The sequence below is a fragment of the Somniosus microcephalus genome, chromosome 1 (genome assembly GCF_052327205.1).
Source record: "Somniosus microcephalus isolate GS21.2 chromosome 1, FLI_Smic_1.0, whole genome shotgun sequence".
Classification (NCBI taxonomy): domain Eukaryota; kingdom Metazoa; phylum Chordata; class Chondrichthyes; order Squaliformes; family Somniosidae; genus Somniosus; species Somniosus microcephalus.
In genome coordinates this window covers 162,511,956-162,525,022 of record NC_140987.1, presented here as the reverse complement: position 1 = coordinate 162,525,022, position 13,067 = coordinate 162,511,956, and the positions used below count along the sequence as shown (strand labels likewise).

The 13,067-nt window shown below is 44.3% G+C and overlaps 1 protein-coding gene across 1 annotated transcript in view; it reads left to right on the top strand.

The window, feature by feature from the left end:
• Positions 1 to 9,257, top strand: part of LOC147124429 (aminopeptidase Q-like) — a 338,328-nt gene extending 329,071 nt beyond the window's left edge. Inside the window, exons 19-20 of the mRNA XM_085987070.1 lie at positions 5,856 to 5,934; positions 7,701 to 9,257. Of these exons, the coding sequence (XP_085843196.1) occupies positions 5,856 to 5,934; positions 7,701 to 7,853 (232 nt within the window). The 3' untranslated portion in view covers positions 7,854 to 9,257. The remainder of the gene's footprint in view (positions 1 to 5,855; positions 5,935 to 7,700) is intronic.
• The last annotated feature ends 3,810 nt before the right edge of the window (positions 9,258 to 13,067 follow it).

Here is a 13,067-nt window from a genome sequence, read left to right as displayed (position 1 = left end):
CTTGTCAGGCAGCCTACAGAAAGTGGAAGTGTAGTTAGCTTTGTGAAGATCCTCTGTTATCTAGTGTTCTGCAATTGTAATTATAGTTGTCCTTGGCTGGTAAAATAAAAGACATTATACTCTAATTAGTGGTTTAGTTACTTCTTTGAAGTTTTATTTTATTTTCCTCCTGGAAGTGCTATAAAAATGTTAATTCAGAATGAAGGCTCCATGTGTGTGGGGTCCGTGTGTGTGGTGCATCTATGGGTACTTGTGTGGGGTGCATGTGTGTGGAGTCCGTGTGTGAGGTGTGTGTGTATCCAACCTTCTGATACACCAGCGAGTTCATACTGGGGAGGGCCGTTGACCTGCTCAGTGTGTGAGAAGGGATTCACTAATTCATCTGGTGGAGAAGATCAGGAGCGCGGGCGGCGGGGGTGGTGTGGGATGGTGGGGGGGTTGGGGCTGTTAGAGCATGGAAAGAACAGCAGAGATGGGGGAAGAACATAATCCACATCTAACAGAGGGGGGCAAACGTGATCCATTTTCCCATCGGAATCACGTTCTCGCTCTCATCCTCCCCCTTTAGACCTGGATCACATTCTTCCCCCATCTCCACTGTTCTCTCCATGCTCTAACAACCACCCCCGAGCTCCTGACCTCCTCCCCCCCCACCGCCGAGTTCCTGCCCTCCCCCCTGCCGAGTCCCTGACTTTCTCCCCCCCCACGAGTTCCTGACCTACACCCCCCCTGAGTTCCTGACCTTTCCCCTCCCAAGTTCCTGACCTCCTCCGCCCCCCACCTGAGTTCCTGACCTCCTCTCCCCTGAATTTCTGACCTTCTCCCCCCTCAGTTCCTAACCTTCTGCTCCCCTTGAGTTCTTGACCTTTTCCCTCTAAGTCCCTGACCTTCTCCTCCCCTTAAGTTCCTGACCTTCTCTCCCCTCAAGTTCCTGACCATCTCCCTCCGAGTTCCTGTCCATCTCCTTCCCCCCACCCCCAGTTCCTGACCTTCTCCACACTCCGAATTCCTAACCTTCTTCCCCCCGCTGAGTTCTGACCTCCCCCCCCCCCCGGAGTTCCTGTCCTTCTCCTCCCCTCGGGTTCCTGAGTTCTCCACACTCCGAGTTCCTAACCTTCTTCCCCCCCACCGAGTTCTGACATTCCCCCCCCTGAGTTCCTGACCTTCTTCCCCGCCAAGTTCCTGACCTCCTCCCCTCAAGTTCCTGACCTTCTCTCCCCATTCCTGACCTTCTTTCCCCCTCCGAGCTCCTCTCCTCATCCCCCTCTGAGCTCCTCTCCTCTCCCCACTCTGAGCTCCTCTCCTCTTCCTCCTCCAATTCTCCACAGGTAGGCCACAGCCCTGTGACTAGGTGCATGCACGCATGCGCAGTTCCCCAATGTTGGAAGGACGCAGAAGACCCCTTGCAAATAATCACTCCAAAGACCACGCCAATCTTAATGTCAAAAAATGCTGTGTTCCAAAAACCCTTCACCCTTCTGGAGAACCTCTAACATAATTCTGGCTGGAAGGGCTTGAAATTTGGGTGTTACCTGGATACACCAAGTCCTGGCCTCACGTTAGACATTCCATGGGGGTTTGTAAGGTGCAAAGCCTCCACCCATCCCTTAGAAGGGATTATATTAAATAAAATTACAATAATAGTTCAAACACGCTATAAACAGAACCAACCCTGAATTTTTCACTGGCCACTACCCAGCTTCAACTCTAAGGGGTAGAAAATTATCGCAACAAGTGCCAATTTTAGGCAGCAATATCCTGTGCCCAATCAGCACAGGGGTACAGGCACTGGCATATTGGCATAGGTGGATGCCCAGGCATTTGTGGTACCCACCTGAAACAGGGGTTAAGCTCCTAATATGTGTAAATGAGGGGCCTGTTTCAGTCCCAATTGGTTAGCAATGAGCAGAGCAGGCTGCGGGCCTGCTCCGCTCAGAATTCTTCATGGGTCGCTGCGGCCATCACCAAAGACGCAAGTTTTTATTTTAAAAATTCCTGTGGAGCCAGGAGGAACTGGTGTGTTCCTCCCAGATCCATAGCACTCCTGAGAGCTGCTGCTGACCTGCGATTGACCCCCCTCTCATTGTGCTTCCACCCTCTCCCCAAGACTTACCTTAGTGCCACTGTCGACAAGGCAGGCGACCGAAATTGCAACTGTTACAATAGGCGAGTTGCCTCTGGAAGCACAACAAGTGCCAGCAGTTCACCCAAATTTTTACAATGAGACCCGAGACTCTATTTTGGGCGTGCCTTGGACCTCGCGGTTGGGGCAAGCACTACATGCGAGCCGTGGGTTATGTTCCCAAAAACAAGCCATAACTAATTTTTACCCCTAAGCCTCCATTCTCAGCATCAGTCCATTAACAGCTCTGCCAACCCATGGCTCTGAACTTTGTCATATCCAGTTGCCAGTCAATAGGAAATTGATCCTGCTGCTTACCTGGGGCTTATGCTGCATTCCATTTACCACTATTCTGTTTCACGGACCCTGACTGCTTTCCTTACCTGGATCCTCTGCTCCCTTCCCTGTGCTCCTTTCCCTATCTAGCTGCTCCACCTCTGGCTCATGGCCATGTGTGAACAACACCATAGGTGAAGGACATGAAAGGTAGGATCAAGATTTTATATAGTGTCCATTTAAACCTCTTGTTAATGTTCTTTGTATCCTTTGAAATTTCACATGGAACACTTCCACTGGTAAGTTTCCCATGATGTGTTATCACAGCATTAGTACCTATACAGGGGTCAATACCAAATTTTGCTTTATATCCTGTTCCCATAGATAAAAGTCACAGTAAGAATCCTTGAATACCAAAGCAGTTCTCCTCACATCAAACACCCTCTTACACACCTTAACTTCACCACAGCAGTTGGGAAAAGCATAGCACTGACCCTCTCTCCATGTCCTCCCAGACCAAGCCTACTTTCTGTTTCTTCATAACATACCCTTCACTCATTAGATGTTAATTGGATGTTCAGTCACACCATCTACAACAGTTTGTAGTGCATCATTAGAGAATCTTGCCTTTCTTTGTTGCTTTTTCTGCTCTGTTTGAAGTTTTGCTTTATCATAGGATTTAAGGGTATATTGGGCTAGAAATTCATTATAGCCCAGGAATGAGTGGTATAATTAGAAAAGTTGGAGAATTGGCGCCAGGCGCTAATGCTTTAGACTGCACACAAAATTCGTGCTCACTGCTCAAAGAAATGATTGAAGTCCTAATTCAAGTCTGTAAGCCCAAGCTCATTGGTGCTAGACTTAAAGGGTGGCCCCATATTATGTGCAGTCTAATCGCAAGTCATGATTGTCACAGGCTTTTTCCAGTTCTTAAAGGGGAGGTTCATTTATGCTGCAGGACCTCATTCTCAGTATTGCTGGCTGTGCAGCTGCCTCAGCAAGCAGCAGCAGGTCAAGGAGAAGGAGCCAGAGGACTGAAGCAGCTGTATTCATGGCAGATCCACGCCCCAGGGAGAGAGCCCGCAGATTCCGCGATCAAGCATTGGAGGTGTTGGTGTTCGCTGTGGAGAGATGGAGGGCGGTGCTCTACGCGGCAAGTGGCAGGAGGCCCTTGCCGCAAGTCTTCTGCACCATGTGGAGGGAGGTAGCGCAGCACGTCTCGGGTGGCTCTGTTGTCCCCAGAACCCACACACGGTGCAGGAAGAAATTTAACGACCTCACTCAGGTGGTCAGGGTGAGCGAATGCTTCGACAAATGCTATGTACCACCATCTGAACTGCAGTCTTCACCCACTGCCCAAAGCACCACACCCCCAGCACTCACCCACCAACAATCTCTACCTACCAACACTCACACCCACATCTTGCACACAATGCTCACAATGACAGCTATTCAACTATAGCAGGCACATCACCCAAAAACATTGCTCCACACTCACTCACACACTTTCCTTTCCCTTGCAGGCCAAGGTGGCTCACAACAGGAGTGAGCAGGAGTGCACAAGCGGGGGACAAGCCGACTCCCAAACACTGTCTATGCTGGAGAATAAGAACATAAGAAATAGGAGCAGGAGTAGGCCATTTGGCCCGGGGGGGGGGCAGGATTTGGCGTGCGGCGCTGGATTCACCTTGCCCCAGCAATAATGCTCTAGCGCCCCATTAGCGCTATCTGCTGGCACTAATTGGAGGCACTAAGGTACCAAATTTTTCCTCCTAAATATCTTTTGTGGATACCGTGAAGAGTCTCAGCAGCTCTTAATAAGTAATCACCCCATTATTAGAGGTAAATTTTGATTAGCTGATCCATGTCCACACACTATAATACATCCTATCTTGCAAAATATTATGCTAAGAATCACATGTTATGGATCTTGCAGTAAAGTCATGTTACATTTTTTTAACTCCTATTATAAATTAAAAGATAATTTTGACGTCAGTCTTTTTTGATCTACAAATTTAAGTTTATTTGAAGGACTTTTTTTTAATTGTATTCATCAAGGTGAAGGATGTTAGTGGTGAGGAATAGAACACTTTCCATTTTGGGTATCTGTGGTTATATTTTCCCCATTTAATACTTGCACTGATGTTTTTTGCTTATAGTAAGGATCAGAGAAAAATATTATCAAATACTCACCAGGTCAGGTATAGCATGGTTAGATAGAGAGCATAGCTCCCTTTACTCTTTAACATATGCCTCAGCCTCAACCTCAAAATGTGTACCTACGTGACATATTTCCATTTCCAATACTAGCCATCTTAGGCATCTCTGAGAATGCCTGTTCATATAGTGCTAAGTTGTCAGCAAGTTTGTACTATGAGGCCATGGCCAGTAGGAACTAGGTTAAGTTTGCTCAAACTAATTTCATGTAGGGCCGGTACCACCAGTAGTTTGAGAAGATTATAATTTTCTGTGCTGGATTCAAATCCAGGTCCTGGAGGTGAAAAGTTGCTGTCTAAATAAATTTATATTGTTCCTTTCATGTCCCAAACTGCTTCACAACTATTGAATATACTTGTGAAATTTAGTCACACGAGGTGAATGACCAGATAAAAAATTTTAGTGTAATTGGTTAAGGGAAGAGTGTTGGTCAGAACATCAGGAGGACTCCCTGCTCCCCTTCAAATAATGTATGGGATCTTTTATGTCAACCTAAACCACAGATGGGTCCTCAGTTCAGTGCCCCTTCCAAAAGACAGCACCTCCAGCAATACAACAACCCCTCAGTACTGCATAAGAACATAAGAACATAAGAAATAGGAGCAGGAGTAGGCCATTCGACCCCTTGAGTCTGCTCCACCATTCAATAAGATCATGGCTGATTTTCTACCTCAACTCCACTATCCTGCACTATCCCTGTATCCCTTGATTCCCTTAATATTCAAAAATCTATCAATCTCTGTCTTGAATATACTCAATGACTGAGCTTCCACAGCCCTCTGGGGTAGAGAATTCCAAAGATTCACCACCCTCTGAGTGAAGAAATTTCTCCTCATCTCAGTCCTAAATGGCCAACCCCTTATTCTGAGCCTGTGACCCCTGGTTCTAGACTCCCCAACAAGGGGAAACATCCTCCCTGTATCTACGCTGTCAAGCCCTGTAAAAATTTTGTATGTTTCAATGAGATCACCTCTCATTCTTCTAAACTCTAGATAATATAGGCCTAGTCTACTCAATCTGTCCTCATAGGACAATCCCCGCATCCCAGGAATCAATCCAGTACTGCACTGGAGCATGAGTCTACTTGCACACTAAGGTCCTGAATGGGGCTTGAAGGCACAACCTTCTGACTCAGATGCAAGAATGCTACCAACTGAGGCAAGATAATACTAATAATATTCTTTAGATAAGATTGTCATTGTATTTATATTTCAAATTACTTTTGTCCTTCTTATTGTAGCTATAAAGAATACTTTTTGCTGGAATCTTTACTCCGCACATTGGCTGAAGGATTTTCAACTGATTTTGAATTCGAAGAGGTATGAGAGTTTGATATAAGCTTTGCAAATATAGATGCTTTATGTTTACTATTGAAGACAATATTTTAAAATGGCCTAACTGGATAAAAATATTACAATAAACTCCAAAGCCAAAATCTGACAGTAAAACCTAAACCCAAGTGTGCAAGTACAAAAGGAAAAGACTGCAAATCTTCAGTTACAGCAACAACAACATGCCTTATATAGCACCTTTAACATAAAAAAGTCACAATTTAGTTCACAAAGGTGTAAAGAAAAAACTGGATGCTGAGCCAAAGAAGGACATATTAGGAACAGTGACCAAAGCATGGCCAATGAGGTGGGTTTTAAGGAGGGTCTTAAAGATGGTGGAGAGACAGAGGAAATTTCAGAGCAAGGGGGCTAGGCAGGTCAGGCACAGCTACCAATGGTGGAGAGAAGGGAAGGGAGATGCATAAGAGGCTGGAGTCAGAAAAATGGAGAGTTTGGGGGTGGCGGGGGTGGGGGGGATATGTAGTACTGGAGGAGGTTACCGAAAGAGGGAGGGATGGGGCTATGAATGAATTTAAACACAAGGGTGAGAGATTTAAATTTGAGGCATTGGGAACCAGGAGCCAATGTATGTTAGCAAGAACAGGGTTGATGGGCAACTGGGACAATACAGGATAGGATATAAGCAATGCAGTTTTAGATAATCTGAAGTTTACAGAGGTTGGTGGATGGGAGTTGGCTAGGACAGTATTAGAATAGTCATGTCTGGAGGTGACAAAGACATGGATGAGGGTTTCAGCAGCAGATAGGCTGATGTGTGGGAAATAATTTTTTCTCTTCCTGGCACTTTTCCCCAGCTAGATGGTTAAGAGCTCAGCAGAGTAGAAAAAAGCCTCTTTTATACTGATTACTGTGAGTTTTTTCAAGCACTCCTAAACAAAGCAGCAATCACTAATGGCCCAGAAATTCGGGTCTCCACGGGTGAGTACGCACGGGGTACTCACCCGTAGGCCCAATGGAAGTGCCGGTTTCCTGCATGCACTGCGCATGCGCGGGAAACCGGCACTTCCGTTCCCCTGAACGAAGGGGCTCAGAGGTCGAATGCGTGCGCGGGAAAGGCTGCGCGTGCGCATCGAACTTAGGTTTTTTTTACAGGTTTTCCTGGGAGATTAAGTCTGCAGAATTTACACATATAAAAAGCAGGCGTAAGGCCTGCTTTTTACGAGGTAAGTGGTGAATTAATTAAAATTAAAACATTTTTTCCACAGGTTTATTATTTTTAAATACTTTAAAGCAAGGTAAGTTTATTTTTAGCCCCATTAGAAAATAAAAACAAAAATTTTTTTTTAATTTAAATTATTGTTTAAAATAGTTATTTCATGTAATTTATAGTTTATTTAAAAAATGTGATGGTTTTTAAAATTTATTTGAAGATTTAATGATGTTTTGGGGCCCGTAGTATTTATAAGTTTTGACAGCTCTTCTTGTCAAACTTATGAATGGAGCATTCCCCGCTCTGATTGGCTCCCCATGGCCCACGTGATCCCAGGGGACGCATCGAACTAACTGCGCCCCTGGGATAGGCAAGCACTGTGCACCGGCAGTTGGAGCAGGCCCCGGATCGGAATTCCACGCGGGCCCACAGCACAACGGCCGGCGCACAAGGTAAGTGCAGGTCAGGGGCTTGCACCCGCGGGAAGCCTCCGACCCGAATTTCTGGGCCAATATGTTATTAAACCCACAGTAAACACATTTTCATGACTCAGCTTAATCCGACATTTCTGTTTCTTTTATAGTTTGAATTATTCCTGAACAGTACCATTGAAGAAGGACAATGGTCAACAATAGTTGAACAGCTCATCAAAGAATCACGAGAGATTTTGAATTGGAAGAAGAAAATTCATAATCAAGTTCACAATTGGTTGAGTGAAAATGTACCTGCAGATTAAAACAATTTTTAACAAAATTCAGGAACACAAAAAGATCCATAGGCTCAAACAAGCCCATCCTTTTTCACAAATCAATCCCACCTATCTACTATTGCAATATATCCTTCAATCCCTTCTCTCTCCAAAGGTCTCTTTAACTCATTTACACTGACTGCTTCAATCGCCTTTCCTGCTAATTTATTGCATAATTCTATTGTTATTTGAGTGTAAAAGATATGCTTGACTTTCCTTCCACTGATAATTTCTTAATTTTAGCATGCTCCCTGGCATCTAACCCTTCACCCTAATGAACAATAAACTGGGCTCAATGTTATTAATTCCTTTCATAATCTAGAAAATTTCAATCAGATTACCTCAGAGTTCCATCTTCTCTAAAGAAAGCAAGCCCAATTTCCTTAACTTTATGTCTGATACACACATCTTTGTTGCTCACCTCTGTTAACCTCAGAAGGGCACTGCTATTCTTCCTGTGATTAAGCGATCAGAGCTGCACACAGTACTTCAGATGGGGTTTAACCAACGCCTTAAATAGCAACAATATGACCTCTTTCAATTGTATGCCATCACTCTGCTGATGCAGTTCAGTACCTTATTTGCCTTTTTTGCTGCAGCTGTGCACTGTACTTAGATTTATCCCTCAGAACCCCAAGATCTCTTTCCTGTTCATAACTTTCCAATTAACACAGGCTCATTCTTTTGATTATTTGTTCTTGTATTAAGCATCATATTTAGCCATTTGTCATGTACAGGCCATTACCCAAAAGATCTAAATCCTTCTGGCACTGATTTAAGATTTCCTGATTATTTGCATGGCCTCCTATTTCAATGCCATCTCAAATGTTGGAAATTTAGTTTGCTATACTCTTATTTAAGTCATTAAAAACAGCAAAAGTCCTAAGGCTGATATCTGGGGTACCCCACCTGTTGCCTCACCACCTGAAAAGCTCCTATTTATGGGCACCCTGAAGTAAATGTTCATCTTTAGCTTTCCCAGCACCGTGCTTAACACATCGGGAGCACATATCAGGAATTCCGGTGTGCACCCACCACAATTTTTCATCCCTTAATTTGAGCCTGAATTCCTTATATGCATTCGGGGCACGAAAATCTCAGTACCAGGATCGTTAAAGACAAGAATCTACCCCTCTCAGTTTTCTGTTTTTAAGCCAATTTTCTCTCTAGCAGCATATATTCCCTGATTTATTACCTTAACCTTTAATCACTGATATGGAACCTTGTCGAAAGCTTTCTGAAAATCCAAGTGTATACTATCAAAAATATTTCCTTTGTTCACTATGCCATTAATTTCTTCTAAAGATTTCAGCAGGTTAGCTAAAGAAGACTCCTTCCTGAATCCATGCTGACTGTCCTTTAATAAATTGTGCTTTTTCAAGTGTTCAGCAACTGAAGGTTATATTTTCCTCTTTTCTTTCATTTTAATTGAAGATTAGAAACAATGTTGTCCGCTTCATACTCGCATCTATTTTGTTGCCATATTTAGTGGAGTAAACTATAGTCTAGAAATTACTAAGCAGGGTATTAGTGTATGATTGCTTAATAAATTCATGCGACTGTGGCCAAGAAATTCTGCAGGGCTGCTCCCAGGGGTTCCAACACATATCCGGTGAAGTTACATCAGGGGAGTGGGAGCAGCTCCAAGGAAATCCCGGCCATTATTTTCCCTGCAGTTTTACAAATGCATTAACCTGTTTAAAGTGAATAATAATTTATATATACACTAATGCTGTATACAGTAATTTTTAGGCTTATATCCCTAGGTTTCTCAAGATTGTTTGAAAGAGTTTCCCAACCCTAAGGCCAAACTTTTCTGAGGCCCCATACAAACAGAAGGGCTTCAAACACAGCAACCAGTTCATCAGAAAACCAGGGGTGCACTGCTAAAAATTTTTGATAAGCCGTCTGCTACATGTAAGCCCCACTGGTGGTGTCAGGTCTCAGAACATTTTGGCCATAATTTCAAAGTAAATGTCTTGATTCCTTTGAAATATGGGCCTATTTCCAATCTTCAAGATTCTCTGCCAAGTTTAACAAATTTTTTAAATTGCCAGTTGAAACATATAGGCCCGGATTTTGTGGTCAGCAGTGAAGGAACGGCGCTCGCCGTTTATTGCACTTACAGCTGCCCACAGGTATTTAAAGATCATTTTCAGTGCGGCGCCCTCTACAGGGGATCTGTGGCATATGTGAGCAGGTCAAGTAACAGTGTGCCTCTTCAACCAATCAGATTTATGAATCCTCACTGAGACACACGGGGCGGGGGGGGGAGTAATTTTAAACCACAAAAAAAGGGTGGGATTGTGTCGGGTGGGATGTTAAAATTCTAAAGATCACAAACCCGACCCCAACCCACACACTTCCAGTTTTAACGGAAGCGGTACGGGGTGAGGAACATAGGAACAGGAGTAGGCCATTCAGCCCCTCGAGCCTACTCCACCATTCGATGAGATCATGGCTAATCTGCGACCTAACGCCATATCCCTTAATACCTTTGGTTAACAGAAAGTTATCAATCTCCAATTTAAAATTAACAATTGATCTAGCATCAATTGCCATTTGCGGAAGAGAGTTCCAAATTTCTACCACCCTTTGTGTGTAGAAGTGTTTCCTAATTTCACTCCTGAAAGGCCTGGCTCTAATTTTTAGACTATGCCTCCTAGTTCTAGAATCCCCAACTAGCGGAAATAGTTTCTCCCTATCTACCCTATCTGTTCCCCTTAATATCTTGAAAACTTCGATCAGCTCATCCCTTAACCTTCTAAATTCTAGGGAATACAACCCTAATTTGTGTAATCTCTCCTCGTAATTTAACTCTTGAAGTCCGGGTATCATTCTGGTACACCTACGCTGCACTCCCTCCAAGGCCAATATATCCTTCCTAAGGTGTGGTGCCCAGAACTGCTCAAATTATTCCAGGTGTGATCAAACCAGGGTTTTGTATAGCTGCAGCATAACTTCTACGCTCTTGTAGTCCTCTAGGTATAAAGGCCAACATCCCATTAGCCTTTTTGATTATTTACTGTACCTGTTCATGACATTTTAATAATCTATGTACCTGGACCCCTAAGTCTCTTTGGACTACCACTGTTTTTAGCCTTTCGCCATTTAGAATGTACCCTGTTGTATCCTTTTTAGGTCCAAAGTGGATGACCTCACATTTGTCTACATTGAAATCCATTTGCCACAGTTTTGCCCATTCACTTAATCTGTCAATATTCCTGTGTAATTTTATGCTTCCATCCACACTGCCTACAATTCCACCTATCTTTGTGTCATCAGCAAACTTGGATATATGACTTTCTATGCCATCACCTAAGTCATTAATAAATGCTGTGAATAGTTGATGCCCCAACACAGATCCCTGCGGGACACCACTAGTTACATCCTGCCAATTTGAGTACCTGCCCATTATCCCTACTGCCTGTCTCTTGCCGCTCAGCAAAATTTCTTAACTAGGTCAATAATTTTCGCTCAATTCCGTGGGCTTCTACCTTAGTAACAGTCTCTTATGTGGGACTTTATCAAATGCCTTCTAAAAGTTAATATAAATAACATCCATAGGCATTCCTCTAAACACTACTTTAGTCACCTCGTCAAAAAATTCAATCAGGTTTGTCAGGCATGCTCTGCCTTTCACAAATCCGTGCTGGCTCGCTCTGATCAACTGAAATATAGAAACATAGAAGATAGGAGCAGGAGTAGGCCATTCGGCCCCTCGAGCCTTCTCCGCCATTCAATACGATCATGGCTGATCATCCAAATTCAGTATCCGGTCCCTGCTTTCTCCCTATACCCCTTGGTCCCTTTAGCCTTAAGAAATATATCCAACTCCTTCTTGAATATATTTAATGAATTGGCCTCTACTGCCTTCTGTGGTAAAGAATTCCACAGGTTCACCACTCTCTGGGTGAAGAAATTCCTCCTCATTTTGGTCCTAAATGGCTTACCCCTTATCCAAGGAAAATTTCCGAGGTTTTCAGTCACCCTATCTTTAATTATAGACTCTAGCAATTTCCCAACAACAGATGTTAGGCTAACTGGCCTATAATTCCCTGGTTTCCCTCTCTCACCATTTTTAAATAGCGGAGTGAAATGCGCAATTTTCCAATCTAAAGGAATGGTTCTTGAATCGAGAGAACTTTGGAAGATTATAATTAGGGCATCAGCAATGGGCTCACCTAATTCCTTTAAAACCCTGGGATGGAAACCATCTGGTCCTGGGGATTAGTCACTCTTTAGTGCCATGATTTTCTTCATTACTGTTTTTTTACTTACATTATTTTATAGAAACATAGAAACATAGAAGATAGGAGCAGGAGTAGGCCATTCGGCCCCTCGAGCCTGCTCCGCCATTCAATGCGATCATGGCTGATCATCCAAATTCAGTACCCGGTCCCTGCTTTCTCTCCATACCCCTTGATCCCTTTAGCCTTAAGAAATATATCCAACTCCTTCTTGAATATATTTATTGAATTGGCCTCTGCTGCCTTCTGTGGTAGAGAATTCCACAGGTTCACCACTCTCTGGGTGAAGAAATTCCTCCTCATTTTGGTCCTAAATGGCTTACCCCTTATCCAAGGAAAATTTCCGAGGTGTTCAGTCACCCTATCTTTAATTATAGACTCTAGGGCCTAGAAATTCAGTATAGCCACTTTTGGGGCGGTAAAGTCGGGCGGTCGCTAAAGTTAGCGCCCGCCAGAAACTGCAGGTCACTTCGCCGAAATTCAGTAGATCTGGCCAAGAGTTTGGGCGAGCACTGAAACTGGCATTGCACTCCTATCTTCAGGCGCTAAGCCGGCGGTGCGGACTGATAACGCCGAGGCCGGGCGCAGCGCAGGTGCGGTCATGTTTTGATTGACAGCAGACACCCTGACGCCAGCCAGCTCTTAAAGGGGGAAGGGTCGACTTTGTCTGCAGCCACGCCCTGGATAGTGGAGCCCTGCAGCTAGGCCTGAACACTGCTGGTGGACCCAAATAGCGCCTGAAGCCATGGAGAAGGCCCGTGAACGAGCGCAGCGCTTCTCCCAGCATGCTTTGAGGGTGCTGGTTCGGGGGTTAGAAAGGTACAAAGAGATCTTGTGCCCGGACAGTGGCAAGAAGGCTCCCAGGAGGCAGTACAGGAGAGCCTGGAGGAAAATCGCCCACAGGGTGTCAGTCAACAGCGATGTCCCCAGGACTGGTGACCAATGCCGCAAG